Genomic DNA, 14,857 nt, shown 5'->3' with positions numbered 1-14,857 from the left:
CTGTGAAATTACAACTCCCAGCATGCACACTTGCTTGGCTGTTTGTGTAATTCCGATAGCAGTTAATGGAGGATTTCTGGGAGTTGTAGTTTCAGAACAGTTGGAGTGATGGAGGTTACTGATCCCTGGTATAGAGGGTGGAGAAACTATGGAAAGCGTACTCAGGGCACGTTAATTAAAACGTGCTGGTGGAAAGAGAGATGGCACGCAGGGACCCCCAAAAATGCTGCCAAACAAAAGACATGTTGTTGGCGTACTCTACTCATTAGAAAAACTATTCCACAACGTCTCACTGGTCTGACCCGTTATTACTGGGAGAGACGCCAGCTTTCAGTGTAGATGATGTTGCACACACTTTATGTATGCTATTCGTATATGAACCATTTTCATCTCATAGAAACAAATAGGAGTAATGCATAAAATGCTGCCATAATCTGAGAGGCCCGGCTGTATGGTTTACATGCACTACCTGCTCATAGACTCGATGTACGCGTGTTCAGGTAGTAATGGCTCGCCTACAACATGCACCAACAAACACCATCACACTGTGCAGTCCCCAAGAACCAGTTGCATCACAAACTCTATGCCAAGAGGAATGAAGACTATTCATTACCGACAGACCACCACTGACAACAGCTGTAAATTAAAGTTTCAAAGACCACTGGGCATACGGAATAAGTTGAAATGAGAGCTAGGATGGTCGAGGTACATTATACCTCATGCTTGCTTTCATGCGTGGCCGGCCATATGCGGAGGTAGGACCCAGTCACTTGAATGGGGTCCGCACCGCAGTGAATGAGTCCACATCCATGATGCAGTGCACAAACGACAGGTGCCCGTACATTGCAGACCCGCTGTTGGCGGGCTGCAATGCCGGCACGGCCACATGCCCGAGCCCTTACGAGTACAACATCGAGACCCATGTCCTTTCTGAAGAAATCGACCTAGATCACCCTAAAAAGCATTTGTACCATCACCGTGTGAAAGCGGCTTTGGTTTGTAGTGATCTAACAATTATTCTGATTGGTAAGTGGTGTTTGAATAAACTGTCCCAATTTCGCCCACAAGTCCCATACGCCTATTAGATTAAAGGGTTTTTCAGGCTCCCGATATTGAAGACCTATCCTCAGGATAGGATAGGTCATTAATATCTAAAATCGGTGAGGGTCTGACACCTTGCACACCCCCAATCAGCTCTTACTGCAGCCTCGAGCCCTGGAACCAGCTCCTAAATAGAACAGGAAACAGAATGGAACTGTCCCATTCACAGCACTGGTTCCAGTGCCAAAGGCTGCAGGACACAGCTGATTGTTGGTCCCTCACCAACTGGATATTAATGACCTATCGTGAGGATAGGTCATCAATATCAGTTATCACTGAATAAGCTGAGGATCCCTTTGCTAGATAATTAAAGGGGGTTGCACAGTGTCAAGACATTGATATCCTATGTAGGTCATCAATATCAGACTGGTGGGGATCTGTCTACTGGCACCCCTGCCAATCAGCTGGATGAGGAGAATGCAGCTCTTGAGCACGCACTGCGTCCTCTTCACTGTTTAACCAATTGCTGTCTAGATTGTAGCGGCGATGCACAGGGGTGTAGCTAAAGGCTCACAGGCCCTGATTCAAGAGTTCAGCTTGGGCCCCCGTCCCTCAGTGCTTGTTGGCAAGGGGCAGCGGGGCACATAGCCTTCCTGCTGCCAGAGGCAAACATTGAAAGGGCACCCCCTCATGCCAAATTCTTGACCTAACCCCTTCCCTCCAGCCAGAGGTGTAAATAGACCAGCATGCACTTTCTATAATGCCAGTGTCTTATGTGGCACAAGGGTTTTTGGGCCCCCTCAGGCTCCTGGGCCCGGTAGCAACTGCTACCTCTGCACCCCCTATAGCTACGCCCCTGGCGATGCAGTAGAATTATAGATTTCTCTTCCCTTCAGGTAGACAGAAGAGAAAGGTGTAATTACACTGCACCATTGCTACGATCTAGATGGCAATCAGGCACTGGTGAACAGAGAAGTAAGGGCCCCATAGCAAAGATCAAACCAGCTCCCCCCCCCCCCCCCCCCAACACCCGACAGAAGGGTTTCTGCCTAAACCCTTTTTTAATGACGCTCAGGACATTTTTCCACTGCCTCATTTACTAAAAGTTGTTCCTTTAGAGCAGGGATGCTAAACCTGCAGCCCTCCAGCTGTTGTAAAACTACAACTCCCATCATGCTCGGGTGCAGGCTGATAGCTGTAGGCTTTCCGAGCATGCTGGGAGTTGTAGTTTTGCAACAGCTGGAGGGCCGCAGGTTGAGCATGGCTGCTTTAGAGGGTAGAGTCCTGAGTTTTCACCTCCAGTAGAAGAGGAGATAATCCCAACTAAGCCTGGGCCCCTTCTTGCCCTGGGCCCCATAGCAGTCGCATGGTCTGCCGCTCTGGTAGTTACGCCCCTGCAATCAGGTAAATACTGAAGGGGACGCATCGCTCTCTGTGTCCCGTGGCCTTTTCAACCAACTGATCGGCGGGGGTGATGGGAGTTGGACCTCCACAGATCTGATATTGATGACCTACCACTGGGACCCCCCCCCCCAGATCACCAGAATGGAAGCCCCGTACCCCCATGAAATGAACAGAGAGAACAGTGGCACTCGGCTCAGCTATCTCCGGAACTACCGCAGAAATGAATGAAGTGGATTGTTTCAAGGGGATAACTTGAAACAACTGGAATACCCCTTTAAAAATAAATAAAAAATAATGAGTTTTTGAAAGAAAAAAAAATGATATATATTGTTTTTATGTGCATATGTGTTTATCAACTGGGTGTTTTTACCATAGGAGCACTGGTATGAGAATGTTTGCCTCCATCTAATAAACAGAACTTAAATAAGGGAGAGAGAAGAAAAAAAAATAAAAAATAAAGTCTGCACTGACAACATTGCTCTGTGTCTGTCTCCTATATTTATAAGGGCAGAACAATTTGGACCGTGTACAGATACAGAGGTATCATTTACAAGGATCTGCGCGATTGCTGTCAACAGAATACAGTGAATCCTAATGTCGGGAGATTCTCAAGTAATAAAGAGGGTTAATTGTACCTGGTTTGCAGCTGCCATTTAAAAAAAAAAAAAGTAAAACTGGCGCCAAAACATTGTCCCGTTGCGTTTTTAATGCCAGTTCCATAAATAACAGTCTAATCATTTGACGGAATTAGCAGGAGCTCTGCAGGACACTGAATGCCTACTGCAACCAGTTTGCACCACATGGCTTCTTTAAAACGTAGCAGCGCCACCATGTGGACACCGTGCAAACTGTATGGTTGCAAACCAACCCCATAAAAGATTTTTTTTTTTGTAAAAAAAATAAAAATAAAGCAATTAATCGTCGAGGGAAGAAAGATAAAATTTTGAAACAGAATAAATTAGATTCAGCAAACATTTTCCTCCTCCACACATCTCGCACCGTAAGCTTAAGGGCTTGTGATCTCTCTCAACTCTAGTAAAAGTCATTGTCCATAGACGTCTACATCATTCAGACACAGCAGGGAAGGTCGGAGGCCCTCCCCCGCTGTACGTGCCCCCACTAATACTAGTTGCAGTCTGTGGGGGCACTGTGCTGTTTTGTACCAGTTTTGTAGGTGTACAGTAAAAAAATATTCATACTGTCTGGACGCTTTTGTGGCACACAGTCTCCTCGAATGCCACAGTTACACGTGAGAAAGAGTCATCCGGTCCTCCACCATCACTACGTCTGTCCCAAACTGATCTATGCACTGTTGGACAGTTCCGATTATTCCCTGCAGGCGGCGCTCCAAGGCTTCTAAATGAGCTTCAGATAGGACTGGGTAGATTGGGTCATGACTTGTGGCAGAAAGCAGGGCAGAGCGCAGGGTGCCATGTTTCAGGTGAGAAAGACGGTTCCAGGTGGAAACACGAACGCTGCAAACAGAGGGCAGTGTTAGCGTATAGGGGGGACATGGCATAAAGGCAAAGCAATGCAGCAAACTTACATGCAGCACTGGTACAGGGGGGCCAGGATGCTGCGCTCATCCATTGAGGGATTGCCAAAACTGAAAGGCAAAAATGATACACGTAGGTTATTGATGCCGACTGTATGAATCACATTACACATTTTCTATGCTGCTCATTGTCCCCACCTTCCTGCCAATAATACTAGTTACTTTCGGCAGAGGGGAGTGCACCCACACCTTCCTATAGAAAAGCAGGGACAATGGAAATGGCAGCGTGCACCATTGGAGCGTATGAAGAGGGTGGATGATGCAACACAGCAAATGAATCATCTCATTGTCACCGCTACCTGAACCCACGTTACCTTTACTCACAAGTTCCTTTATACACCTCACCCCATGGACTTAGGTCGCAAGCAGCAATTACGTAGCATCAGGCGCTCGTATGAATAGAGTATTGATAGTATAATTCTGTTTATTATGTGTAGCTATTAAAGATTTCTTGGCTCTAGTTTAATCCAACAGTTGTCCATGCCAGATAATTGCAAATAATAATAATAATAATAATAATAATAATAATAATAATAATAAACACAGAAGCATGTGCTGGCATTTGATCGGCCAAATTATTAAAGGGGATGTCCGCTTTTTACTATTGATTACCTAGGTCATCAATATCAGATCAGTGGGGGCCCAACTCTCGGCACCCCTGACGATCAGAAGTTTAAAGAGAAGGCAGCGGTTGTATGATCGCTTCCTTCTCTGTTCTGTTTACCTGCTCGCCACTGCAATTGCAGTAGAGAGCAGGTGTAATTACAAGTATCGCGTCCCCATTCACTTCTATGGGACGGCGCCGTCAGTTTAAGTGACTACTACACAGCCGCCCCATAGAGGTGAATGGGGAATGCCATACTTGTAATTACACCTGCTCACCACTAAAATTGCTGCAGCCAGCAGGGCAACAGAGCAGAGAAGGCAGCGCTGCCTTCTCTTTAAACAGCTGATTGGCGTCGGTAGCGGGATCTGACCTCCGCCGATCTGATAAAGATGACCTATCCCAAGGATAGGTCATCAATATAAATAACGCGGACAACCCCTTTAAGCCCAAAGTGATATTTACCACAGTGTAGGTTTTCATACAATTAGAGTAAATGGGCCACATATTACATTATACCTATACAGTGATATATACGTCAAAAGCCTTGGGTCAGGGATATGTCAGGAAATCTTTCAACAAAAGCCTCAAATGCAGGTTGGATTCTATTGTATGTTAAGGGATAAGAGGCACCAGGTGTCTGGCAGCAGCTTATGTCCTCCTGTTCAGCTGCAGTAACACGCAAACATGTTTGACTAAAGAGAATGTGCATATTAGGCTACATTTTACACAAACGTATAAATGAGTCCGCATCCGTTGCTGGCATTTATTCCCTTGAGCAAACAGACTTCATATGTAGGGGAGGCTGGGATTGATAGCCGTCAGCAGGACAAGCATTCAGTCAACAGCCACCTGAGGTTTATGACCAGCCTTACAATTCCTGAATAATAGGGGGGGGGGGGGAAACACACACCCTTGTTTTTTGCAAGGATAAGTATTTCTGTTGGTGCATACTGACCTCTTGGCATTGTCCAGTAGTATAAGCATGCTGGCTCCCTCATCGTCCTGGAAACTCTCGTAGTGATGGCGATCTGCATTTCCAATCAGGTAATCAAAGATGGCCGTATCGATAATATCAAGGAGTCGGGGTCCGGCATCATAAGGAGGAGTCTTCTTCACAGCATCGCAGTAACTTTCATCGTATTCCCATCTGTCAGAAACGTGTACGTCAGCAACAAAAGACCGGACAAATGTAAGGAGAGCCATGACGTACAGCCATGTCTTACCTTGCTAACTTTCCTTCCCGATACGTTCTGCCCCAGGGGTGCCTGTGCTTCTGAAGAGGCCAAACGTCAGGAAGCCAGAGAGTAACAGACCCCTCCATCACCTCTCTCTCGGCACAGGCGGGCTCCGTTTCTCGGCAGTAGTAACACTTCCCATAGAAGCAGGTGTTGTTCCCTGTGGAAGACCAAACAGGAAAAATAAATAAAGTTCACAAAGCCACTGATAACACGGAGAAAATCCATCAGTGCCAATCATGGCAAACCTACATTCTTCAGGCGGATAGGAATGATGGGAGTATTACTATACAACGTTCTTTATACTCGCCTTGCTTTAGAAAGGTGCTAAGCAGCTGCTCAGTCGCTACAGGTTTGATCTCTGTGATAAGATTCACGTATCGGCCAACGACCAACGGCGCTCGTCTGAAGCCAAGAATCCTGTTTTAAAAAAAACGGAGGACGACGATAGAGTAATTTATAAAAGATTTTCTGGTGTAACATATGACAGAACAAACTTTCCAACATACTTTTCTTCTCCAGCACATTTGGGTGAGGGGGATGGGCTGGAGAGAAGAGTACAGTCGAACAAACCCACCTATCTAGGTGAAAGGCAGCCACCTCTGCGTTATGGCGATCATAGCCAGCGTAGGGTTCTCCTTCAACCACATGGTCTCTCCTGTATCTGTAATCCAATAAACGTATGTTAGACTGTATCAGATACTGAAACGCTGCAATAACAATTATATTTATAGCAAGCTCCATTCTATAGTCTCAGACACGAGTCGGCTCCATGGGTAGGAAACTTCGAACGATCCACTTAAAGCAGAAATGCAATTCCCATTGTCTCAAGTCAATAATAATCAGACAATAAGCTTAATGTTTACTCATAATACGTCGGATTTCTATGCCGGCGCCCAGCTACAGGAATGTTTTTAGCCTCGTGTGTTTTCTATGTTACAAAATGACTATGTTCACACTGTTTATACGGGTTGGGGGGGGGGGGGTCAGCGGTGAGATGGGTACATTAATATTCTGGCTTTGGAAGGAGAGGTGGTCAGAGCGCCAGAGGTCGCGAGATATTTATCCTGGCCTGACTTACTACCATGCAGAATATGGCTGACAAACTTAGAATTGTAGGATGGAAAGTTAGGGGACCGGGAGAGGCAGCAAAACGTGCTGCGGTATTTCTTGCGCTGCAGCATTATCAGCCCACAGTGATATGCCTGTCAGAGACGCCTCTGGTTCCCAAAACTACTCCCTTGATACACAAACCGTGGGTGGGCCACTCAACACTCTCCACGCATTCTAGGGGGGTGAGTGTTCTTACACATAAATCTCTACCATTTACATGTCACTCATCTCGTATAGATCCTATGGGAAGATGTGCGCCTGTATTGTACCTGCTACCACTCCTCCTTTATCCTTGTTGGGGTATATATTCCCCCCCCTTATAGTGGCAAAGTTTTGAAAGAGATAATGGCCTATGTTGAGGCGCTCTCTCCATGTCCCATTTTAACAATTGGCGATTTTAATACTTGTTTGTCCGAAAGGTTGGACAGGATGGGGGCGTCGGGTGCAGATAGAGACACTAACTTTGCCACAGTACTACGGGAGCTGGATTTGCATCATATTTGGCGAGTGAGGAGGGGTTAGGTGCAAGCTTGTTTAATAAAAAAAAAAAAAAAAAAAGGATCTGATAAAAAAATAATAATCAGACAATATCTATACGCGGCTGCACACATCACAGTGGATCAGCGTTATCAGCCAGTTATCCCCTGCCCTCCAATACTTGTAGGTCCTGGAACTGGTCAGAGCAGACATTTTTATTATCCAGTTACAGGTTTCCGCATAAATGAACTCATCCTGTTCTTTTCTCCCTTCTTATGAAGCCAACTTTAACCCCTGCCCGCGAAAATCCATACACATCAAGTGCGATACTCATTGACCTCTGCGTGCAAGAGAATCAACTACTGATGAAATTCCCGGAAGCAAGACTCAAGGAGGGTTATGCACCCCCATCACCATGTGCACAACCCCACTAAAACACTTACCTTTTTGGTTTGAAGACCACCTTTTGGCCACCATCCAGGACTAACAAGGCTTTGAGCTGTGTTCCTTTGTACCCTACGTCTGCCCTAACGATTTTCTTCGTAGCCATGGCGTGCAGCACAGCCCCCATTTCTGGAGTATCTTCCGGATACACTTCTCTTGGGACGACCCACTGCGATGCAATTTCCCAGGGAGACTGTAAAGTGTGCTCGAGCCGCGAGTCCATGGTGAGCCGCAGGCCGGACATCATGCGCTGGAAAGACAGCTGGTCTTGTCTTTGGGCCGCAGAGGTCTCCAATCTGTCCAGCAGTAAAAGTTTAGTAAGGACTAAAATGACCAGCAGCAGAGCCAGGACCACAACTCGTTGCTTCAGCTTCATGGTGACCCAAAGGTGTGGGCTAACACTGACAGGTGCGGAGGATACAGGACATCACTGTGCGGGATCCTCGGGGGAACCTAGAGGAAGAGGAATACTTGTAACTGAAGCATCCGCAGGACGGGCAGACACACATCAAGTGATCAGTGACCACCAGGTCTACATCTCAATGACTGGGTTAGAAGCCAATTATCAATTGTTGTCTTTTATTTAGGCAGCTAACTCTGGGCAAATTTACCTATTGTTTCTGAAAACTCTTGAAAGATCATACTGACACGTCAGAATATTTTATCTGTTAAGCTTCTGCTGCCAAAAAGAAGGGCGAAAAGCACGGAGCAGAGCCCTCTGCCCCTTTGGCTGTGATCAGCCCTCCTCCGAACACAACTGCATCGTGGGCGACGCTCTTTCCAGCAGCCCTACTAGAAATGGGTCCTAAGGGCTGATTCACACGACTGTGCTTGGTCCGGAAAACAGGGTCCATTTGTTGTTGGCCGCATTTCTCGAACCGACCACGGCTCTCTTGACTCAAACTGATTGTATCATAGTAATTTATGATGCAGCCATTCTTATCTGATCGTGGTTCTATTGTACTGTGCTAACATGATGATGCGAGTTTCCCGGACCGAGTGCAGTCGCGTGAATCGTTGACTCACTCCAGACAAGGATATGCCCCCATATTCATATAGGTGTGGTTCCCACCGCTGGGACCCGCACCTATACCAAGAAAGAAGCCACAAAAGTGTTGGAGAGCGCACTACGCATGCGCAGCCACCATCCTTTCATTTGGGCCGCCAAAAATAGAGTCAGTTGCATTGGGCCCATAGAAGTGAATGGGAGCGGTGGCCGGTCAGCCGTTGTGCGCTCCCATTCACTTCTATGGGGAGAGCGCTTGGTAGTGGCCAGACCAGAGTCCTCCAGCCACCACCATACAGGTCTCCGTTCCCAATATAGGGGCGGTTTCCAGTGGTGGGACCCGCACCTATAAGACAATGGGGGCATATCCTAGTTATATGCGCCCATTGTCTGAGAGGAGACAAACCCTTTAAGTGTGAGACATAACCTAATGTAGGATGTATGAAAAGGGCTTCCCCTGATGGGTCAGTCCCTTTCAGCTCTGGTTTCAGGCACTGAACCGCATGGTAATGTCCCATATATCACATCCGCCATTTCTATAGGCCTCATCCACCTATAGAGCACGGCTGAGGTTACAAGTTCAGTACCTTCCAGGGCAATACCTGCATGTAGGGACAGAACTGAACTGCAGAGCCCTATAGCAAATTCCTTTACCCGGCTGCAACGTACGGCATCGTCCTATAGTCATCTGTGTAGTGAATAGGAAAAGTTATTTTCCTCATTCTTCCTCCAAAAGACAAAATACGAGTCACTGTACATATTGGGGAACAGATAGGAAGATGCAGGCAGACTGGAAAAGCAGGAAGGCTTTGAGGAGATTTAGGTTACATTCTTCATATTGCTAGGGACAAGAATGGCAAGGCTTTCATCAAAGGGCATCTGGCTGTGCTATTACTGTACCTCTCCAATATGTCTATGGGTGTTACGGAAATGGCGCAGCAAAGCCCGCTCATAACTAGAGATGAGCAAATTTCAACTTATGAAATTCGTTCACACTTCGTTTGTAGGTAAAAGCAGAATTGCGTCACGGATTCCGTTACCACGGACCATAACGCAATTCTATGACGGAATGCCTTTAGAGGCATGCTGTTATTCTTTCTGTCATAATAGAAGTCTATGGCCCGCATAACGGATGTGTACTGTTTCAGTTATGCAGGAGAGGACTCTCCGCATAACGGAAACGGGACGGATCCGTTTTGCAGCCCATAGACTTCTATTATGACGGAATGAATAATGGCATGCCTCTAAAGGCATTCAGTCATAGAATTGCGTTATGATCCGTGGTAACGAAGTGTGAACGAATTTCAAAATATGAAATTCACTCTTCTCTACTCATAACCTTCACCATGGAGGCCGCAGCGGCCAATACTCCAATCACAAGAAGACCCATGTAGCGCTCTAAGCACAGCGCCATACATTATATAGTGGCTGTGTTTGGTATTGCAGCCCAGGCCCATTCCCATGAATAGGACTGAGCTGCACATGGGATGTGTGCTCACTGACCGAGAAAGAGGCCGCAGGCGCCACGGCTTCTTCAAGCAGCTGATCGGCAGGGACGCTGGAGGCAGATTGTTGCCTGTTACAAATGCTGACCATGTGAAAGTGGCCTAAAGAATAGTGTTTTTAATAGCTCTTTGCTGGGCACCTCGTTGACTACATTTTGGAAAATTCCTAGAAATACAGGCTTCAATCACTGGGTGCCACGCTTCCATGAAAACCAGCCGTCACCTACTATTATGCAGAAGCACTGGAGGCATGGACTTCCCCTAGGGCAGGGACCAGCAACCTTCGGCGCTCCAGCTGCTGTGAAACTATAACTCCCAGCGAGAAAACACGCTCGACTGTTCTGCTTACTCCCATAGGAGTGAATGGAGCACTCTGGGAGTTGTAGTTTCAGAACACTTGGAGTGCCGGAAGTTGCTGATCCCTGTCCTAGGGCAATGACCATAAATCATCATTTCTTCCCCAGCTTTCTTTAGTCAAGTGACCTTTGATTTTAGGCCTAGTTTGAGACTTTTTATTACTATATAATAATGGTGGGATGGAGACTCCAGAAAAGCAGAGGCGTCATAGGCAGCGCCATGCAGTCCTTCTGAGCCGATCTGTAGGCATCTACACACCCAGGAGGCGCTTTGTTTCCAGCTGGCGTCCGTCAGTGCATGGAGGGAGTTGTAGTTTTGCAGTAGGTGGAGGGTCTCAGGCTGGAGACCACTGCTGTAGAAGGAGGACTGAATGACGTGAATACACAGGGGGAGGATTCTCATTACCGGCATGCTGTATGAATGATGCATGCAGGACGCAAGCCTTGGAGACAAAATCAATACGGAGTCTGACCTCGCGTTTTTCAACACTTTTCTAGTCGAGGAGACGCTCCGCATGCCTCAAGCCCTGCCCACTTTCTTGGTGCTGTAAAAAGTGGCGCCAGCGCTTCATAAATATGGAATTTTTTTTCAATGCATTATCTCTGCAGAACAAGTGGTAAGGAAATATTAAAGGGGTTCTGCAGTTTGTTTAAAATGATGATCTATCCTCTGGATAGATCATCAGCATCTGACCGGCGGGGGTCCAACACCCGGGACCCCCGCCGATTAGCTGTTTGAGAAGGCAGAGGCCTTCCAGGAATGCCGCGGCCTTCTCACTGTTTACCGCCGGCCCAGTGACGTCACAACTTATATTAATGGCCTGGGCGCGGCTAAGCTCTGTTCAATTGAATGGAGCTTAGCCGCGCCCAGGCCAGTGATACCAGTCGTGACGTCACTGGGCCTGCGGTACAGTGAGAAGGCCGTGGCGCTCCTGGAAGGCCTCTGCCTTCTCAAACAGCTGATCGGCAGGGGTCCCTGGTGTTGGACCCCGCCGGTCAGATGCTGATGATCTATCTAGGAGGATAGATCATCAGTTTAAACAAACTGCAGAACCCATTTAAAGGGGTTGTGCAGGCTGAATATTTTCTCAGGATAGGTTAATATCTGATTGGTGGTGGTCCAACAACCGGCCCCCTTGTCAGTCAGCTGCTGCTCCAGCTGTATGTCTTCTCGCTTGCAGCGGCACAGAGTACCAAACAAGTACTCGCTCCATTCAGAGTCCCAATGATACATACTGCCTGAACAGCCCTTTTAATGTCATATATACTCCCATATACTGAATCATGCTGCCTACGGCCACTTCCACAGTTGCAGATTTGGCTCAGTATCTGCAAGCTAAAACCAGAATCTGGTCCAAAATACAGAACAGGTGCGAACCCTCCCATTAGGCCGCATGCACACGCTGCATATTACGTGCAGATATTTTTGTGTGCAATATCCGACACAGCACCAGCCAAGTAGATGAGAGTTTCAAAAACTTTCCGTATGGAAATTGACCTGCGGTGCAGATTCTGGAAATCCGCAGCAAGTGAAATTAATTGCCCTGGTCTCATCTGTTGCAGTGCAAAGGGGGCAGATCGCTGTCAAAATCTACAAGTAACACCTGCCGATATTGGTGCGGAAAATCTACATAAGCTACACTGCCGAGGGCACGTAATCCTTAGGGGACGGAAACAAGAATAAGATCCCCAGCAGCAATATCCGCACCAAATATGTTTTTTTCGGTGCACGCTGCAGATTCAAAACGTAAACCGCATGCCTACGTGTGCAGCACGCGGATGAAATTAGTAAAAATCTCATCCGCTTCTCTGCTACTGTAAACGCTGCAGATTTTCCGCGTGCAACACCTTGGCAGAGGGTCCACGGCTTCTGCTCCACGCGTGGCCGTGCCCCTCGTAGGTTTTCTCTGTGTAGGGTACACTGCTGGGTTTGGCTTACAGATGCTGAGTGTGTAATACCCACCTCTGCGTGGCAGGACGTGTACCTGGTGGCAGCTGCATGTGCCAAGGTTTCCAGCTGCAAGGTATCTACACAAACAGGAGGAAAGTGCACAAATAACAACTCCAGAGGCTGGAAGCTCCCTGTAGCCATGCCAGGTGACTGTAGCCCCTACATGCTGCCGCCACTTGCACCCATAGGGACACTTCTTTGGGGAATTGCTGGTCAAGCTATTGCCTGATAGAGGAAAGAGGTTCTGCATCGGCGCAAAATCACTTGGTGGAAGCAGTCTTATAGATGTATTCTTCTTTTATTCAGAAACAACGCGTTTCGGGGATTAGAGGTTCCCCTTCATCAGGTTTCACAAACATATAGTGGGTATTGTGGCAAGAACATATTTATAGATAAAATCTTTCAAAAAAACTTTTCTTTCAAAAAAACCTTTCAAAAATCTTTCTTATCTATAAAGATTTTATCTATAAATATGTTCTTGCCACAATACCCACTATATGTTTGTGAAACCTGATGAAGGGGAACCTCTAATCCCCGAAACGCGTTGTTTCTGAATAAAAGAAGAATACATCTATAAGACTGCTTCCACCAAGTGATTTTGCGCCGATGCAGAACCTCTTTCCTCTACCACGATTTTCTCTTGAGGGACTGGACATCCCATCCGAGAGACTACGAAAATCTGCGGCTGCAATCCTGGTGCAAAAGCCTTATTTATATTAAAGCTTACAGTAGAGTTGTGCCTGCCGGAGCACAACTCCATAAGGTGAGTCTGATTATTTCTCACTTTGATATCTTCATCCGGTGAACGTATTACACTATTGTGCGCTCCCCTTTTTTCTGTTTCCCTGTTTCCGAGGGGAAATTAGATTCGTCCGTGACCCAAGCTATTGCCTGAGGCTCTCATTACAATAACAAGACCCCCACCCCCCAGTTAGACCATACAGGGAGGCCAGAGGCCCCCACACCTCATACAGAAACCTATGGACTTCTCTTACCCGTTCACACTACTCCATGGCCGCAGCCCCGCCTCCGCCTCTCTCCTCCCGCACACGGTGCTCTACCTCCGGTTGCCAACATTACACTCTCCCTCCCAACCAGGACACGGTGCAGCGCTCGGCGGAACTGTCACCACGTCCAATCAGCTGCCGAGGCGCCGATCAGTCGCATCCAATCAGCGTTCCGGGTGATGCCTAGCTGTCACCCAGAGCGACTAGTCCAGGTGTCCTGCCAGCCAATCAGAGCGAGCGTTTTACGCTTCCGCGTAAGAACCTATGGACGGTCTCGGCTCGTAGATTTGTGTGTCAGCTTTGAAAGAGCAACCAATGGGAGAGGAGAACAGTGAAACCCTCGCTGACAGCGTGGCTACGTATACAAATGGGAACTTGAGGCGGCCATGTTGGTAGAGGCGTGCAGTAGGAATATATGGGCGGGTGTGTTCATCCTTCAGAAATCTGGGTGGAGTGTAGTACTACAGACTACAACCGGCAACCTTTGGCAGTCTCCAGGTGCTGTGAAACTACAATTCCCAGCGTGTTCTATTCATTTTTGTGGCAGCTCTGAGCAGAGCAAGTGTGCATGCTGGGAGTTGTAGTTACACAATAGCTGGAGGTTGCCTACAACTACTCTGTATGTAGAGTCTAGGACTCATGTATTAAAAGTGTGTTAGGAACATGGTCATTGTACATAGCAAGCTTCTCCTGAACTAAAAATGATTCCAATAGACAAGTAGGCCGCTTATCTGAGGCCCCCTTCTGGGAAGATTACTACGTAGAGTTGTTGCCATACCCAAATTTTGATTCAGTTTCGATACCATAAAAAAGTATTGCGATACTCGATACCATTCGATACCATGCGAAAAAAATAAAACACCAAAAAAGCTGCGTGCATTCCAAATTTTTAAAAATGGCGAATCGCATTGAGTATTTTTTTTTCTGTTCCGGCATTCACCGCATAGATTGTTTTCTATATTTTAATAGTTTGGACTTTTCAGACGTGGCGATATATGATATGTTTATTTATTGTTTATATATTTTATATGTAAAATTTGGTGATTTATACTTGGTGGTGTTTTTTTTGTAACTTTATTTTTTTTTTACTGTTTATTTAATACCTATTTACCCCCTTAGGGGCTAGAACCTAGGATCTTTTAATCCCTTGTCCTAG

The 14,857-nt window shown here is 46.9% G+C and overlaps 1 protein-coding gene across 1 annotated transcript; it reads right to left on the bottom strand.

Annotated features, from left to right (window-relative positions):
* Positions 1-2,328: 2,328 nt before the first annotated feature.
* Positions 2,329-13,826, bottom strand: FAM20B (FAM20B glycosaminoglycan xylosylkinase). Its single transcript, XM_044301211.1, has 8 exons — positions 13,690-13,826; positions 7,876-8,329; positions 6,420-6,506; positions 6,153-6,262; positions 5,831-6,002; positions 5,563-5,754; positions 3,992-4,051; positions 2,329-3,920 (listed from the first exon to the last, which is right to left on the bottom strand). Exons 2-8 carry the CDS (start codon positions 8,250-8,252, stop codon positions 3,689-3,691), a joined length of 1,230 nt encoding a protein of 409 aa, XP_044157146.1. The 5' UTR covers positions 8,253-8,329; positions 13,690-13,826; the 3' UTR covers positions 2,329-3,688.
* Between the last annotated feature and the right edge of the window lie 1,031 nt (positions 13,827-14,857).

This window comes from Bufo gargarizans, chromosome 7 (assembly GCF_014858855.1).
Source record: "Bufo gargarizans isolate SCDJY-AF-19 chromosome 7, ASM1485885v1, whole genome shotgun sequence".
Classification (NCBI taxonomy): Eukaryota; Metazoa; Chordata; class Amphibia; order Anura; family Bufonidae; genus Bufo; species Bufo gargarizans.
The sequence above is the reverse complement of the archived record's forward strand: the minus strand, read 5'-3'. Positions and strand labels throughout refer to the sequence as shown.